The sequence below is a fragment of the Anser anser genome (assembly GCF_964211835.1).
Source record: "Anser anser genome assembly, chromosome: 1".
Classification (NCBI taxonomy): domain Eukaryota; kingdom Metazoa; phylum Chordata; class Aves; order Anseriformes; family Anatidae; genus Anser; species Anser anser.
The window spans coordinates 41,961,450-41,981,054 of record NC_139720.1 but is presented as its reverse complement, the minus strand read 5'-3'; the positions used below and the strand labels follow the sequence as shown (position 1 = coordinate 41,981,054).

The window sequence follows — 19,605 nt, the reverse complement described above, 5'->3', positions numbered from 1 at the left end:
ATTAGTACTCATGAAGTTTTGCTGCTGAGTTACCTCAATTCCCAAAGTTAGCTAGCACAAAAATGAAGATACAAACACAAAGTATATGTGTAAAAAACAAGTACCAGGAACAGTATGTAAGAATTAGGACTGTATGTTAAATATGGGACAGAATATGCACAGTTTAAGTAAATCTTTAAAAAGCATTTTAGAAAGCTGTAGAGGTGCCAACACAAACTAAAAATGTATTTTTTCTTACCATTTGAGACTGGCTCCGGGGACAGCCATTGATATCTTCAACCTTCTCATTTGCTAAACAAAACAGTGAGGTGAGAAAGAAGTAAACCAGGAGATAAAGCTTTCTTCTCCACCCCCCAGCAAAACAAAACAAAAAGCACACACATACACACACACACAAAGAAAATAAAAAAGTAATTAAAAAAAAAGGAAGAGCAGAAAAGACACAGCAATAAAGTGCACAGGGTTTTGTTGACACAGAGCTCCTTTCTAAGCAAAGCTCGGTCGCACAGTAACAACACTCTTGTTAGCAGCAGTTGCTTCCACATGCCAAATCATGCAAAGTGGGAAGTGCGAAGGAGGTCGCTGCTAATTCTTCAGCCCCTGCAAAATAACTGCTGACATGAAATCTTCCACAATTGTCTTTGCAGGGTCAGGATACAGTTTCAAGGCAGCCCAGAAAGTATGAGCCACTCCAACTAACAAAATGCACACATGGGAGACATATGGTTTAATGGAGCATTCATTTCTGACAATTCAAAGTGTGTAAGATACAGTTCTGGCCATTTAAAGTATGGTTAAACAGCCACTTCCAAACATGCTCACATAAACATATTTTTTAATTAAGACAAGGATGAACCACACAAATATCAGAGACATATGGACCCAGTCAAATTGTATTATTCAGGGTTCATCTTATTGTTAAATACATTCAGCTTGAATTATATATTCCCCCATGCAAGGAGTCAGCTCTCTGTGCTTCTCTGAACCCTGGGCTTACCGATGATCTGGATGATTTCTGCTAGCAGAACTCCATCTGCAATGTCCTGTTGCAAATCCTTGATCAACCGCTTGTGGCCAGATTTTGCTAGGTAGTGGTTAGCCCAGTCAGTGTAAATCTGCAGAGCAGAGGGGAGGGCAGGAGGGAGAGAGGGGAGCGGGAAAGAAGACAATAAAAATTCTTAAAACAAATGTTGGCTTGCACACAGGAACTATTCTGGATCACATTCCAATTTAAGAAGTCAGCACCAAAGGAAACAATTTTAACGTTAGTTTTTTTAAAAAACAGCCGTGCCCCTCCCCCTGCCATTTTCTGTTTTATTTTAACATCAAATGATTCACTCCGTTTCATGAGGGTTCAAGCTTGCTGTGACCAAGCAAAATTCCCCTTATGACTGGAAAGGAAACTCCTGCCATAAATCAGTCATGTCTGCCCCAATTCCACCTCCCACCATGTTCCTACCTACACGCACGCCCCGCCACACGCTCTACACGCGGAGGCTGCCTAAGAGAAAGTGAGAGCAGAAACGTGCGCCTGTGTTTTGGTGGGAGTTCATTGGTTTGTTGCTCATGATCCTGCCTGTGACAGTGCCTCTACGACACTCTCTGCAGTAGTCACGCTCTTCTGCTCTGCACAGTTCATTTGTTCCCTCACCCGTGGTTCAGCGTGTCGCAATGTGCACGGAGACTGAAAGCAACAAATGTCCAGAAGCCTTATCGCTGGAATTAGAGCATATATTCTGGCAATATACTGCGTCCTTTCTTTGCAAAAACAGGAGGGGGGAAGGGTGAGACCAAGCAGCACAAAAGCCTTTGCAACAGACAGCACAAAAATGGCACTCATTGACAAAAGTTTAGAAAGTACCATCTGAACTACATCCACCAAAGCAAAGGGGGAGAGAGGTTGAAAGCAGATCATAAGTTAAGAACGGAGGCATCTATGTGTCCAAGGAGCGCGTTTGCTAACAGAGCAGGGGTGTGCACAACAGGACCCAGGTTCACGTAGAGTGAGAGGGAGAGGCAGGGACACCATCCCACGTGCACTGAAGGGCCAGTGCTCACCAGGAGGTGCTCACACCATCCCCCAGGTTTCCCAGCAGGCAGGGGCAGTGTGGACTAGTGAGACTTCACCCAGTTTTCACACAGTGTCAGGGCATCAGTGGCCCTTGGCAGCAAGGGGTGACTGCTATCAGTGAGGTGTCTGTGGTCCCTCTCCCCATCCCCCAAGAAAGGACTTGCACAGATCATCCTGTATCCTTGCATGTGACCACTGAAAGAAAGCATATATGCATGGCAGCATTGCTGTGTAAGTAAATGTAATATCCACGCTATTCTCTATGCTGAGATTGTTTGAAATTGTTGAAACTGCACCTCTTCCATAAGAACAATATGAGGTCACTTTATAAACATCCTTTTATTTAACCTCACAGACCCTCGGGAGGAAGGGATCAGAATCCCATTTTGTGAACAGTAAAAACAGAGGCCAAAGCCATTAACTACTTGCTTAGTTCAACAAGGAAATCTGTGGCAGAACCGTGATGGGAAAGTGGATGAAATTCCCAGTCCCAAGTCTTACCCAGAGAACCAACATCCACTTTCCAGCCAGTGAAGGTATCACTGCTCGGTCCATGTTCACATCAGAAGGACTCATTTGCCACGAGTCCCTTTGTCACAGGTTTTCTTCAGTAAAATTGCAACTGGTTTGGTCTATCCTATTTCTTCACAAATTCCTATAGGTAGATCACCAACTGTTTTGCCGCAGCTTTCTTGACAGCTTTAGGACTTTAAATAACTTCATAGCATTAAACTGGAAGAGGATTCATGTCTCCCATAGCCAAAGGATTCTGCTGCTAGATGGGTATGTAAACTTCCCTGTTGCACCTAGAAGTCTTTTTTGGTCACCTTTGTTCTCACTGACTGAAACTTTTTCACTATTACAGGTGAGTGACATGAAAGACTCTAGTAAAATGTTTTTCAAAAACAATTGCAGCTAAGAAAGTGTTTCTTCAGTGTTTATAAATAAATATAAGGAATGCTAATGTGAATCTCTAAAGATGGTATTAACACAAATTTAGAACAATATGAATTCAGGAGGATAAAAGGCACATACCACACCCATAGCATCATGTATTCCTTACTACTAGTGTTTCAACTTCAGTCATTCTTCTAAAATAAAGTCTCATGAGTATTCTCTGAACTACCATAAGCTGAACTACTTTCTGTACTCCAATGAAATTGACCCACTGGAACATACAGAATTTAATACCCACTGACATTATTTTGAGTTAGTTTTGTACTACAAATAAAAATACCTTACCAAGCATTTCCTTTTTCATTTGTCACACCCACACATAATCTGGTGTACCAATCCTAATTTTGACTACAATTTGAACTATCCTCTCACTAAGCAGCCAGGGAAATTTCATTCTAGCAGCTGTTGTGCAAGTATCTAATACTTAAAGAATGGACTTCACCCACCCACCCTTCATATATTTCTTTTTTCGTAAATTTAAAAGTGGAAAGTATAAAGAATGTAAATACAAGAGATTAAAGTTAAATGTCATAGATAAGGGTGGTGTGTACACAAAAATTGATAATCTACGTCACATCAGTGGGCACAAGAAATTATCGATGGCCTGTACTTCGACAGTTAAGAAATGATGGAAAAAAACAGTGGGAGGAAGCAGTGGTAAAAGAGGAGTTTTTTTTCCACTTCAGAAGTATTCTAAAAGAAAAATAAAATGTGAAGAGTTGTTGACAGAGACCATAGAGCAAACCAATACCCAGTTGGCAGGGGAATGTCACATTTAATTTCCTCTCTTTCCATAGGGTCACCACTTGCTTCAGTTTGCCCCCTTCCCCATAGGACACCCCTTTCATTCATCTCATTCTTCCAGGGACCCAACTGCTCAGGAGTCAGTTGCAAAAAATGAGAAGCATGTAGACAGACACATGAAATTATAAGAATGTATGCACACCACTATCTTTTTTTACATGAAATACTCTGGTGCAAATACCATGGGAAATAGAGAACCGCCTTCACAGTTTTTAAGTATCAATGTAACTGTAATTTTATCTTAAACTCCTCAAGACAACAAAAAGCTCCAGTTTCACGACTGACAGTATTCACTTTGCAAAGAAAAGTCACACAGACCAGAAGATAAAAAAGCAGTAACTTCATGCAATGGTTTGCTTTGTATTAGCGCTCCCCTGTTGTTGGGTGCTGAGCACCTTTAAGGAAGAGCTGTGCATGATCTTTTTTTCAGAATTAGCAATATATCATTACGTTTTGCACTAATTGTTCAGTAACATTTCCCCAAAATATTTATTTATTTTATTTTATTTTATTTTATTTTATTTTATTTTATTTTATTTTATTTTATTTTTTTATTATTCAGAGCTGTTCCAGAGAAGGCATACAGGAGGGTTAGTTGTTGCAACACTTCCTCCCCAATTCATTGCTTGGCCCAGTGACCCTGCCTTACAGCTACAGGCTGGGATGGGCTGATGGCTTACTCATTTCCTCCCTAAACTTCCTCCCCTACCACCACGCTTCACAGACACATCCAGCTGGGGAGTATTTGACTTCAGTGCTAGGCTCCAGCCACTGGTGACGTACAGGAGAGTCGCCGTTATCTGCAATGCAGAGGACTAGTCTCAATGTCGTGATAACAGAAGAGAGACAATTCTATGTTTGTGTGGTCCAGGCCGCATCCTGGTATTGGATGATTTAACCACTTGCAACACGAAGCAGAATTCAGTGGGGCAATCTGAGCTTGGGCACAGCCTGCTCGTGTTAACAATGGTTTCCCCTAGCATTCCTCAGCTGCATGTCATACTAACCTTCCAGAAAGTACAGAAAATAAACTCCAATACCCAAACATAGTTATGAACTTCACCTCGATACTTCATACGCTGGTGTAATGAACACAGGAGAGCCACTTGACAGGATCGATAATAAAACAAAACACCTGTTTACATTAGTTTAATTGAGTGAAAAAGAGTGGGGAAAGTTATTGACTTTCTTAGAAGATTCTTTAATCATAAAGCAGACAATTATACACCAGGCAGAACTATAATGAATCCTCTTTAAAATTAATACAGAAAAGTTACCACCCACAATCAATGTTAAGAAGGAAATGTCAAATGGATTTCATAAGTACAGTCTGCCTAACACAATAATAATGCATGACACTTGTAAGCATCTTCCCCAAAATCATCTCAACATACTTTCCAGACAAAAATGAGATCACCCCTATTATTTAAGATTCCCTAGACTTTCTGTAAGATGTGGGGAAACTGAAACTGAGGTATAAAGGCTTTCTTGGTGGATTTCTGCTATTTTTATTATTATTTATTTATTTATTTATTTATTTATTGAACTTGGCTCTCTCAAGGGCAAGCAGAGCTGGGAATACAACCCAGATATTCTGAGTTGCAATAATTTCTTATATATATATATATATATATTATTTATTTATGAGGCTGTTTTATAAATAGGCATGGTGCGAAAATGTATATTTCAAGAATCAGGACCCTTCTGCATATTTTTATTTGCTTGCTACAGAATCTAGAATTTCAGATCTGAGAATGGTTTCCTGTTGCTATCAAGAAGACAGCTTTCCATACTTAGTGTGCTCCACTGTCATTCAATTATGTGCCACTGCTGCTGGGAAGAACAACAGTTGCAGCCAGCTGAGTTATGCCAAGACCTCATGACAGATTTCCATGCCATTTAGGATAGGTTATATTTGAAGCAATATTTAAATATTTGTCCACTATAGGAAAAAGGTTCCTTCCTAGGTATCTGGGAATCAACAGAGAGTATCCATTTCTCAGCATTTGTCCTTCAAAATGATGTAGAAGACAACTGTATCCTCATTCATTAGTAAAAAAGAATTGAAATGCAGTCCATCGATGCTTTTTTCTGTGCACAATATCAGCCTTATATCTCTGGAGGAGGGGATGCTTTTTAAGAACTCCATTTCCCAAATGGATGTCTTTGGCATCAGCAAGCTTCCCACAGTTTGTTATTTTTTATTCTTTTATCTTGTAGCAAACAAAAGCTGGAGAAATGGCAGGAAAAGTTAGCTATTACAAAGAATGTTACTAGCTGCTGCAGAATACCTGGGTTGCAATGGTTCACAGCAATATACAATGCTACTTCTTAACACACCAGGATTCTGCCTTTTATTCTGTTCTCAGACTATATCCATACATTTGATAATCTTTATTATTTTTTTTCTCTAAAAAAAATAAATCTGAATAAGGTAGAATACAAGATAAGAACTTAAGCAGTCAGCTAAAATGGAAATATGGTATTGTTAACTTAATAAATGTATTATGTGAATTACAAGTGTAATGTATCTATTCTGCTTAAAATGTGGTCATCAGAGAAAACTGATTGTTGATCGCACTTAGAGCTTTTCACCCACAGACACTTGTTCAAGTCATGCTTGTACAAGAAGAGACTGATGCCTTGTTTTTGCTCTTCTCCAGTGTGCTACGAAATGGGCTGCAAAGACTGTATATTTATTTCCTGGGCTGTTTTCCAGTGTGTGGCCTAAACTGGATGTTGAATACCCAACTGGGCCTACATAACAGTCCCAGAGTCCCTGATGAAGGGGACTAGCCAGAGTAGAGGGCATGACCACAACTCTACTTAGACAGAGCTATTCTTGGCCAATAAATTGTGGGTAACAAAACATGTGTTGGAGTGTCCCCAAAGCTGCTTGCATTTATAAAGAGAAGCTGGGCAATGCACTGACTAGTGTTAGAAGAGGGTGAGGAAATCTTTGCAAAGAGATGCCTTCATTTCGTCTCCTCACTAAGGAAAACTTAACTGGAAAGCTGGATCTGACCTTTTAAATGTTTTCTTACTGAAGGTTATTTCCCTGGGCTGCAAAAGATTGATCTATTAGTTTCATTCCTGCTATTAACAAGGAAAAGGGCTAACTTTGCAAACAATGGCACACAATTAGACTGCCATAAGAGACAGATCAAGCATCTGATTTATGTCAAGATTTAACTTACTATAGAAAACACACTCCAACTCAGGTGCTTCAAAGTAAAACTGGGAGGCTGGGGGTGGCATTTTCTGTAACATTGAGCAAATTACATGACAAGGAAAAATATTTACACAATTAAAAATATATGGCCAGAAAATGAAACTAGAATGACTTAATTTATAGGCAAGGTGGAAGCCAGTGCATTTCATTTAACAGAATGAAATGAGTATTAAATGACATTCCAGAAACGCTGTTTCTGAATCCCAGTGAGCAAATGAGAACAATTACAATTTAAGGAATAGAAACCATTCAGAGCAATACATAGAAATTAACTAAAATGTCAGAATCCCTATAGTACAATTCTATGTTGCAAATAGCAGCATATATCCATCAACACCACTCAGTAATCTTCATATAAAAATACAATTAAATTAAATACAACTTTGCTAATCCCAGCAAAGAAAATGAATAGAAAGAATACTGTTCAACAATCACTGGCAATCTTTAAATATTTATTCAGCTATTGGGAGGCCGTTTTATATTTCCAAGTTTCACTTAGAGTTTGTGATCTTATCACCCAAATGACATCTGCACTAATTACTGTTCTCTCTTTCCTCACATTTCTACCAAATCCCAACTCAGAATCAATACGTCTTTGAGGCCAATATTCACCAATGACAGTGAAGCAAGGCTTGTGATGTGTCTGCGCCAGATGAAAATTAACAGTATAAGTCCCTTTGAGTGCGTATTTGAGTGTGCATAAGTTTTGCTAAGTGATTTGTATATTGCAAATTAAACAAAACCTAAGTCTTTATAGAATGAAATAACCTGCTCATCCTTTGAAAAGAAGCATACCAATTTGCTTCATATTTAAACACATCGTCTAGTTTACTAGTTTATTGCAGCTACTCTTCAGTCCTGTGCAATAGCAATGAAGTGCCACAGGAAGGAGCCAGATATTCACACTGCAGCTGCAAAGGCCCCAGCCAGACGGCTGGGCCTCTGCAGACTTCTACTGCGGGGAAGAGAGACTTGTTAAGAGAGCAACAACACCACAGTTATTAATACTGGCCTCGAGCTTCCTGAATTAACAGGAGATGATGCTTAGTGCCATGCAGAGCAAACCTCCAAAACAGTGACTTTTTTATATTAGTACTCCATTTACTTACCTGTATCTCTAATTTAGCTATATTTTTCAAGTTTAAAGTACATTTTGGCATCATTTTAGTGAAAGTACAACAAAATACAGGACCTATTATTCAATAATGCCTTTACATAAGACATTGATTCAAACTAGTATCTCAGTTAATTTTATTAAAGAGAAGAACAGGATTCCCTACTGGGCCTAAGTGTTAGGCCTAGAGACACCACTCAGAAAGTGAATCTGTCTTAGCATGTCAGTTCAGATACAGAGTGCACTTCTAAAGGTAATGACCTGCCACTTCTTTTGTGCTCTCAGAGCACAGGAGCAAGATCGCCTTCACTTGAATCAAAAAAGTGAGGTACGCTTCGAGAGCATGCTGGATGCACGCCATTCACTAGCCAGCATTCAGTCCATGCAACAAAACCTCAATTAATCCAAATCGCCCTCCAACCCAAAAATGTGTACCTTGGAGATGCTGGCTTCTTAGTACCAAACTGTTTTTCCCCACAAGCCAACCATTCCTGACACATGTGTGTCCCAGAAGGGAGGGGAAAGAGGGAGGGTGTGATAGAAAGAGGAGCTGACTGTTCTGTGTAGCGGGACATACACTGAGATGCTTCTGGAAGTTGTTGTAATGTTGTAGAAGCAACAAATATAAGAGGAGGAAATATTTTGGTTTTGATAGTGGTGAAGCGTGAAGACATTATTTTGACCAAGAAGGACATTGCTAGCCTTCTCCAATACAAATAAATGAACTAAAACTCCTTTCTCCTGTATGTGCACATGCACTTGCACATTATCTGAGCCTGTCCAAAGCTCTCAACCACAGCTGTCTATGACAGTTCCTGGCCAAAAAGATATCCCTTGGAAGAAACAGATGATCTGGGAAGGAGCACCATTGCCTGTGCAAAGGAGGAAGCCATATTTCTACTTCTCTGGCTATCCAGGCTAGCAAGGATGGCTCTCTGTACCAGAAGCCTCATTCTATTCCCAAGTGAGATACTTAATGTTTATTCTAAACTTGCATCAGACTTGTGTCTGATACATATCTTGTCACTTCGAGGATAGTTTCATGGCTAGTCCTACACTCACTTTAATAAACAAAACCACAGAAAGAAAAGTTAAGTTTTCTGTAAATGCAAAAATGAACTGAATTTGCATAGGCTTCCTTTGTGGCTCACTAATATCAAGACAACAGAGAAGAGCAGAGAAAAATATTCAGACCTGCCTGGAAATCACAAAGTAATTTCAAAATAAAAACATCCTTGCTCTTTTCTGTTCAAAAGCAATAAGCCACCAGAGCATTGCCAGGGGGCACCTGCCCTAGAGAAGCAGCAGCAGGGCTCCTCACATGGAGCTGAGGAGATTCCACAGTGAAACTCCTCCAGATTTTCCATCAAAACTCATTTTAAGGATTTATAACTTGGATGGAGACATTCTTTCCACGCTGCGATTTGGCATTAAAGAACTTGGCCCAGGGATCAAAATAACCCTTTTTTCCAGCACTTCTTTTTAAGTGTGGGAAGGCAAATTTCTGATATATAAAAATGCAAAAATATGAAGAAATACTTTTGCTCTTTTGTTGCAAGAAAACAGTGGCAAGTAAGACTGCAACTAATTTTAAATATAATGCCTCCATCCAGCTTGTATTTTTTGAGGCTTAGAAAGTAATTTGAATTGTTTGGTTTTCTCTCATGTGGAAGAATGATTTTGCAAATCAAAATAAACAAAATAAACTCTGCTTTCTGAGCTGCATATTTCATAACAAGACACTTTAACTTCTGCTTAACTTTTCTTTGGTCTTTGACTGTTGCTTCTCACTAACTCCATAATTTTAATAGCAATAAATGCATTATACACATTCAGCACAGTTAGCAAGTGCTAAAGGTAATACAACATTAATATCATCTAACTATGTCAATGGCTTCAGGCATAAGTGGTCTGGGCCTCTTCTTACTGTCATTCAGTTCTGTTGAAACAGGTCTTTCTGGTGGATGTGTGAGTTGTAATGGTCAGTATGCAAGCATTTTGCCTTTTTCTGCCTTGCTGAAACTTAGAGAAATGAAAGTATTAATACACAGATGACAGACTACATGCATATTTCTTCAATTTAAGCAATATAAATCAGTGTTTTATGACTTGAAAGATTAAGGATACAGGTCAATACAATAGGAATACCACTAGAGTATTTATTTCCCTTTAATCACTATTGAAAGCATTGCCCAAAATAAAGGTCTGCCCATTCTGATGATAATAATATTTAAATTAGCAATCATCCAGCACAATATGTTTTAGGTATGAAGTAAATTCTGCCAGACAATAATCTTAAATAACAAAGGGAATATAATAATATTATCATAGATTTTGCAACAAAAGGCTTTTCATCCTAAGTTTGATTCAACGTTATATTCTTCCTCATTTCTTACCAAAAGCCCTGTGTCATATATAGCTTTTGTAACACAATGAGATCTAGAAGGATCATCCTATGGAAAGTAAGAGTCTAGGCTCCTAATCAAAACACTGTAAACCCGCTTGTTTTCTTTTATAAAAGGGGAAGGTCTGCCTAAACACCTTTAGTGAGAACTCTGGCTGCACATCACATAGAAAAAGGCAGTGTCTCAAGAAGGGATGTCTCTATGGCCTTGTAACTGTTCTTCCTCTATGTTCTACTTGAAATCTCCCATAGAAATCTCCCAACATATACCCACTTCTTGGTGTTCTGCTTACACACCATATAGGACTATACTGCGCCCCAAAGCAACATCAACAATTCATGATTCAAAAGATTTTCTTTTCACCTGCTGTTTACCTCTGAAGACAATGAAAAAAAAATACCTCTTAGCTCAGTATTAAATTAATCTCTTAGCTCAGTATTAAAATAGCAACTTCAGGATACAAATATATATATGTATATAATACATAAAAAATAAATCTAGCAACAGATAAATGCACCACTTAAAGTATTTTTTTTTAATGAATAAACTAGCACATTCATATGCTGAATATTACCACTCTGATATATAAGTCTGGAGACCAAGGAGGTTTCAATAATGAATAATAGTTAAAATGAATAATAGTGTGAAGTTTATATGTAACATCTTCTGCCATATTTCAAAACCATTTATGAAGGATCAAAGCTTAGATATTATGTAAAGATCCACCCTAGCAGAAATGAACACCCTTTGAGGTAGGGAAGGTTTACAGTTCTCATCTGAACAACTCTAGGTAAGCAATGGATGCTATTGCTTCAAACTAATATCCAAATTATGATGTCTGTATTACTCCTTCTACAAATAAAATACTTTGTTTGTTTGTTTGTTTGTTCGTTTCTTAATGTTACATCTCATTGATATGATGTGAATTTCAAGGCACAAAGAGAAATGACCAGAGGATGTGAGACTGAAGCTGAAAAACCCTTCCAGATCTGCACATATGTACAAACTGAATGGCAGGATTTTTAGGACTTGTTATTGCTGACTCCAGGCACACAAGTGTCTTATAACTGAATGCAAATCAGATGGTCTGTTAGTCTACCACATTTTAAGGATAGCAAGAGCCTATTACCTGAAGAAGACAAGGGTCTTGAGAGAGCTATCTGAAACTCAGCAATTACCTGACTTTTTTTTTTTCTCCTACTATAGACAACACCTGAGATGTAACTACAAATGTTAGTTAGATCTACATTTATTTTATTTTATTTTATTTTATTTTATTTTATTTTATTTTATTTTATTTTATTTTATTTTATTTTATTTAACTTCAAAGCCAAGCCAATATCTCCTATACCACAAAATAGCCGGTATTTTTGAGTTTGAGGTCTGTTCTCCAGGTCCTCGTGACTGGCCTTACACAGGACACTAACTACCATCATCCTCAAGGGACTGTGCTCCACATCTGCAACTCTTCACTCACTGCCCCATGTTTCTCTTTAAAATATACACTCAAGTGATACCCTTGACTCTTGGATAACAGACTAGAAATGAAGGATAGGGCTTGACTGGCTCACTTTAAAGGGTCACTGCCTTTAAATTTAATTAAATACATATCTTCTACCTCCCACACAATGGTACCCTGGGACTAAAGGCTTCTGTAAGGGATTAGGGAAGGGATATTCACATTGCAGCCACACCACTATGCAGAAAATAATTCAAGACTTGGGAAGCTGTGAGCAGGAAGCAGAGGATGAAGAAGAAAGGGACTCTATGAAAACACAAACAAATAACTCTGCTGGCTAGAGATTACAGCATTCATTTTGGAGAAAAGAGATTGTGTTCCAGCCTTTTCTTACAAGATCCCTTCTGTATTTTGTCTCACTAATGTGAGAAACAGAAATGATCCTTGGTGAAAGGAGCATCAGGTCTTCTCCCAAAGGACTGCCTAAGCTAGTAGCCTACCAACTTTTGTCCCTTCCCAAGAAATGCTGAGTATTTTTCTTGGATGTAATAGTGCAGGATGGCACTATCAGCACTAGTAGCTCCCAAGGTAGCTCTGTCTGTGAGGAGGCTGGCACTGCAGGAGAGCCTACACAGCTGCACAGGGCATGCAGAGTATCACTTTGAGGACTTCTGTGGACAGCTCTGTATTTAATCTACTGGTATAGGATAAGCAAAACTGATTTTGCTGACCTTGCCATTAACATTCCAACTCCCTAATAAATTAATATAAAAAATAATTTAATCATTCTTGCTTTTTGTGTGTGTGTGTGCATTTTTTTTATTTTTTATTATTTTTAAAAAATAAACAGTTAATGAACAATGAATATTTAATTCTGGCACACTGTCTTATTTTTTTTGCCAACTCTAACCATTTGTTACAGTAGGCAGGTGCTTATTTCACCTGCCCTTTAAATAAACTTTGCTGGTAAGGTGCTTGACTCTGTTAAGCCAATGCAGATTGTGAGCATTCTCAGAAGTACAATTTCAAGTCTGTACAGATCCTTAATGTAAAAACCTGGGATGGCTATGGATGGACTGCAAGTGTTGCCAAAACAGGCAGCTGCTGAGTGGGAGTTTTGAGGATGAGAATGATGGATATAGGCACCTAAAACGCAAGTGAGGTGGGTCATAGGAACATAAATTTTTTGGAGGAGGTGGGGAGATCTCATATTTCAGAAATTACTGTGCAAAGGACACCCTTTGTTAAAAGTTCAACTGTTTACTACATTATTTAGTGCATAAAATAAGTATGGAACTGAATAGTCTTTAAAACAAAATTTTCCTTCAATTCTCACAGTTGTTCTTGAAAACCACTGGTAACAAAAATTTATCTTGTTTAGCATGACCTGCTGAATGTCTCTCATTTCTGATACAAATATGGAAATATAAGGAGAAATGCTTTGGAGGAACTTCCTGAAAACAATTTAGAACCCTAATGTATTTTTAGTGTGTTTTTTTTTTTTGAAATTATTATTTATTTATTTTATTTTACAAACTTATACATTTGGGAACCACACATTAGAGAGGGAAGTGAACTTTGAATTTATTATAAACTGATGTACATCTTGAGTTGTGCAGTCCCACAGAAAGATTTCTCAAACATTACACCAGATGGCTTTGCTCTCAGCTTCCTTAGGCAGGTTCATGTTACTTCACTATCAGCAATAAAATCCCATACTTACATTACTGTTTCATTTTATGTTACTGTCATTATCTTGTTACAGGTTACAATGGTATTGATATTATCTGTCTAATAATTATTCCTGAGTCACAGCAGTAAAACTCTTAAATCTCAAGCTCTGATCTAGAATCTGCTGAAGCACTTAAGTTTCATCTGTGTCTCTTTGACTGAAAAAGATGTTCCAAACACTAAAAGAATTAAAGTGGGCAAATTGCTTCTCTAGTCTGTGGTTTTATAGTAAACCAATCCCAACTCAGCTAGAGAGATTTAAGTGAGTCTCTCCCAAAATATGATTTTTCTGTGTATTGTGTAGATGAATGTACTGCCTTTCTTCAACTGGGTTAAATCCACAGAAATATTTTCTTAAAAACAGCTATTTATACAAGAGTGCAGGACTACGTGACTTTGGTACATGTCAAACAGTAAGTAAAACAAACTTGCAGGATTTGGATCCCCAAGGAACACTGTAAAATGTCTGAAAATACTGCAGTAAGATACAGAGTATAGTATATGGATAGTAAAGGGTCTTGTCATGTAAGTCATTATAAAATATTACATCCTAAAAATGGTATTTAAAATGTTCACAATCATACTTAGTGATACAACACAGTCCTGTAAACAATTATCTTAAGAACAGGATATTTCAATTAATTGTGGTAGCATACTTCAAATTCCAATCACACTAGAACCACAGTGATAGAAGGGGACATGACAATACTGCACAAACAACTTTGCAATGAAGTTCAACCAAAAAACTGTCTGCAGAATAAAAAGCTCCTCCAAATTTATCTGATATGAAGCAAAGGACACATTTCATTATGACAGCATACACATACAACTGTGTTGTCAACTTGATGAAAGCCAAAAATTGAGAAAATTTCTTAAATTCACAGATAGATTGGTTTTCATCTGATTGTTTTAACTGTATATACTGCAATCATTGCATACACACTATATAAACAGAGTTCATAATGAATCTAACAGCACAATGCATAGCAAGCCCACATGCAGGGAGATTACAAAAATCAGAGAAGGTGTGATGCTGGAGCACAACATTAGAGGTTCTCTGTTGTGTGCACAGCTAACCTACTGCTACTAGGCATGAAAGAAGCTATGCTGGAATCTCTCTACATGTTGGTGGGTGACATTTAGGCAGGACCTTGTTGATATTTGGTTCTCTGCTGTACAGGATAAGCAGGATGATCTTTTTGCTGAGAAGTTAAATAAAAAAATAATAATAATAGAAAATGTGAAACACTTGACAAAACTTGGAAAAGTACGGTGGCATTCATCAGAATCATTTAAGGATATATATACATATATTTTTATGTGCAATTACTTCTCACCAAAACTAGGGCATGGATTTTGCTGGCCAAGCCCTGCCACAGATGCATCCTGAAGACACTTTTGCAACTCCTGTGCTGTGCCCTTCACAGGAACATGCAGTGCCAGCATCTCAGACTAGTTATGCCCTGCCCAGTTTCTTACATGGTTTATTAAACTGACTAGGCCATCTGAGTTTGGTACAAGCAAGTGTTTTATGTGGAAAGCTGTTAGAATCTAAGTTGCAGGGAAGCCCAAATACTTCTAAACAAACGTTATGTATGAATTCACTCAAAGTCAGGAGGCAGAACAAAGGCTTAAAGCAACAAACAGTTTTCTTTCTCCCACTGCCTAAGTTGTAAATGTTCCTTGAAAGCATATATGAAGCTATTTTGGGCTCTTCTCTATTCCTGGATGGAAGGTGCTGGCTCTTGGACTGAGTTTGCATGGCCAGTTTGTGACCATGAAGTGGTCACATGGCCCATGAGGCACAACGCGGCCTAGCCCTCTCTGAACCTGCCCACATGCCCCTCATGACGGGATCAGCCTGTTAAACCCCAAAGTGGTCCAGGGGGAGCCTGGGGCTGCAGGGCTTTGACATTCACCTCTCCTCGGGGGTACTTTCAAGCAAGCTGACTGGAAGTGCTCTGTCCATTTGAGCACCACATCATAAAAAGCCTCAGCAACCTTTCAAAAATAGTAGTTACCCTCATTGTGTCCTTCTGTATCCACGAGCTTTTACTAATTCTTCTCCTTTCTAATACCATCGTCTTCAAGCTTTAGGATACCCCTTGATCTTACAGTCTTCATTCACCTTTGGAAAGAGTAAACTGCCTTCCTCCTGGAGAGAACCAATTCTCCTGTTTTTGCATGAAAGACTATTTTTGCTATCACTTCACCATTATCACTTGGTTCCTTTAATGTGTTCATGTAATCTGAGGGACAAATATTTAAAAAGTACCCTCCAGTCATAAAACTATCTGGCGGCAGATATAGCAACCTGCTCAGGGCAAAAGCTATAAACTGCACATAGGTATAGAAAGCACCTAAGAGATAAGAAAAAAGCAAACAAACAAACAAAAGGCAACACTTCTCATTGTACTCTTGCATGATGAGAAATTTCAGAAGCTGTGGCACTGCAGTGAGGACAGCACTTGTATTTGGTCTTACCTTTAACCAGAAATAAGGAAAAAACAAAATAAAAACAAATCAAAACAACAAAGAAACACTGCTGATCTCAGAACATCTTCCTGTAGAACTGTTCTATCATTTATACAGTAATGTATGCCTACTAATAAACATTTTGTTCAGCTACTTCTCACAGATGCCTTAAAAAGCAGTTTGCTGCTTCATGTAGGACTGATCTATGAAGTATAGCAAATCTTAACACAAACAGGGAGTATTTTATATAGCCTTATATGCATATTTATAAATATACAGTTATTGAATATTAAGAAAGAAAATAATTAGGAAAGAAGATCCTTTCATCAAAAATCCCTGTATCAAAGGTTTCCTTAATGTTTGTTGTTTTTGTTTGTTTGTTTGTTTTTTCCTTATGAAAGACGGATGTGTATCGTTTAAGATATAACTGAATTACAATATGAGGTATATCTCTAAGAGATGGCTAAGCATATGGTTTTGCATGAAGCAAAGACTGCAAGGCCTCTCAGAAATTCAAATAATTTTGGCGGAACATTAGGATTGTTTTCATTGAGATGGACAAAGAGGAACTAAAAAGAGCTGACTAAAAGAAGCAGAAACAAAACCAAGGAACAGAAAAAAAAACACTAAAGAAAAACAAAAATAGCAGAATAACATCAATGTGCAGAAAAATAGAATAAACACACAGAGATATGGGCAAGGATATTGCTCCGGATTATTAGTTTTTCTCTTGTAAGATAGTAGGGTTTCTCATGTTCATGTAAGATAGAAAATAGCATTAAAATTTCCTCTTCAATTTTTTTTGTTTTCCTTCTGCTGGGAATAACCTAAGATCTGAAATCTTTACTAGCTGTTCAAGTCAGACATGTACTTCAGTACATGGGTTTGGGCCTCCTCTCACCTGTACCACAAGAAATCAGAAATAGCTCTCATGAAGGCAACATATAAACAGAAGGATTTTTGCATTTAGGGAAAGAGCCAGGGCCTGGAGCTAGACAAACAAAGAAACAAACAAACCATATCTCCCTTTGGCACTGTTACACAAATGGAAGTATTCATCACAGCTTATTGTAAGCTTATGGTACTAATGAGTATCTGATGCACTGTCTTGTTTACAGATGCTTAAAAACTTGATTTGTTTCCACATTGGATCTATTGCCTCACTACTGCCATTCAAAACTTTGTACTGCCCTAATCGTTGTTGATGTGGAGTTAGGTGGAATTCCTTAACATTGTTATCTTGGTCAGGCATCACCATCAGTTCAAGGCAGGCAAAGCCCAGCACCCCAGAAGTGCAGTAAGAGCTGGAGCAGGGCAGGGGAGCTCTGGAGGTGGCAATGAAGCCACAGGGTGACTCAGGGTGGTCACTGGAGCTGCAGGGACTGACCATGGTGGGGAAGTAAGGTCACTTCCCAGCCCCACCTCATGCAAGACACTCATCCTGGAGCTTAATGACAAAGGAGGTGAAGGTGAGCAACAGCAACAGGTCTTCACACTGAAAGGGAACTCTGGAAAAGCAGGGCTACATCCAGCAGCAGCACATATTCCTAGCTCAGTCTTGTGCCCTCCACTGCTCCCATACCTGGGTAGCTCAGATCAATCAGTACGTATCAACTAATTGCAATGGAATATATCAAAGGATATCCAAAACGCAGGCATCTAGCCTGAGGTGTGCATGGGCAGGCAAGGCACAGAGACCAGGACATTGTAGGCAGTTTAACTCACTGTATTAGGATACAAGCAGAATTAATTAATCTCTGAAGATTTCTTTCAGTGACCAGAAAAACAATGTAGAAAACTAATTTAAATTAAATTCCTACTTTTTGCATGACTAAAATTAGTGACTCTGTGGTTGAATCTGTAGACATCTGGCAAAATATTTGTAAGTGGAATAGGGAGATCTATAGAAAGGAAAAGTGCACAGCAGATCCTGGCTGTTTCGCTTTTGGTGAAATCTGAAGGAATTTGTATGTTGATTTCTACTTGAACAAAACTGAAAACAGTATATTTTTTTTTCTTTTTTTTTTTCTTAAATTGTTCCTGAATAGAAACAGCACAAATTTGCAAAGCAGGAGATTTTAGAGACACAACTATTCTGAGAGGGGCACAATGACTGCCTCTGACACCTCACTGTTCTGTTTTTGTTTTTCTAACTGCACAATCAAAAAGTATCCCAGGCCTAGTTCATATACTGATATATACAAGCTGGTCACACATTCGAATAAGTGTATCAACCCTTAGTAGGAACTGAAAGCTAAGGATAAAATTACAGGAAAAGTTGTTGAGAATAGGATTTTATACTGTGGCAAGAGCTCTGTTTCGAGGCTTATCACACTGAAGGAGGTGGTATGATGATTAATGAAGTGGTAAAACATACATATCTAACTAGATGCCTAACAATTCAGTTCCTAAATAGCCCCCTCCTTTCCTGATGGTAATAGCTCCTTGTTATTCCAGCAGAGGCCTCAGGTGTGCAGCTGTTCACATCTTCTTTGCCAACCACATAACCACATCAGGTATTACCATGTTCTATTAAGAAGACAAGGTAACAAAGATATAATGCATGCTCTCATCTTTACTAAACATCAGAGAGTTTCTAACTAGTATATTACTCTTTAAAATAAATAAATAAATAAACGTATGCAGGATGAAGTCAATACTTAAAATGATTTAAAAATTTAGGATTAAAAAAAATATTCTGAAAACAGACATGAAAAAAAAATCTTATTCTTAATAAGATAAAACATAAGATGATTTTAGTGATCCAGTTCCCATTCTTAGATGATAATAATAAGTTGTTACATGTGCTATGGACACAAAAATATCCTATTCAACTTTCCAGATTTTACTGGAAAGGCCTAGTTTGCCATTTCCCTTTTAGACTTTTGGTCAACTCTTTCAGTTCTGGACAAACACAAGTAGGCTATTCCTTTTCTATGTATAATTTGTTATAGGCATGCATTAAACTTAGACCATCTTTTTGAGAAACACTGATGATACTAAATCTTACAGCCAAAACACCACATTTCAGCAAAAGTCAAATAGCACACTGTCAACAGATAGAATTGCTTCTATCAAGATAAATTTATTCCATCTATGGAAATAATAAACTAAATATGAGAAATAAAGTAACAGCAGTAAATTACTGTAGAGCTATGCATCCTTTCAATACAAAAATATAAACATGTCAAGCAGCATTAATGCATTTATATGACATAAACGGAGGACATATGGATAAATACAACAATAAATTGCTTGCATTCTCCCCTGTTGCTCAGCCAAATCTGCATCAGGCCAATATTTTGGCATTAATTAATATAGCCTTAAAACTGCTCCAGCTAGTGCCAGCTGCCTCTA

At 38.0% G+C, this 19,605-nt stretch overlaps 1 protein-coding gene across 1 annotated transcript in view; it reads right to left on the bottom strand.

The window, feature by feature from the left end:
* Positions 1 to 19,605, bottom strand: part of NAV3 (neuron navigator 3) — a 423,218-nt gene that overhangs the window by 189,717 nt on the left and 213,896 nt on the right. Inside the window, 2 exon segments of the mRNA XM_083807523.1 lie at positions 239 to 291; positions 998 to 1,115. Of these exon segments, the coding sequence (XP_083663649.1) occupies positions 239 to 291; positions 998 to 1,115 (171 nt within the window).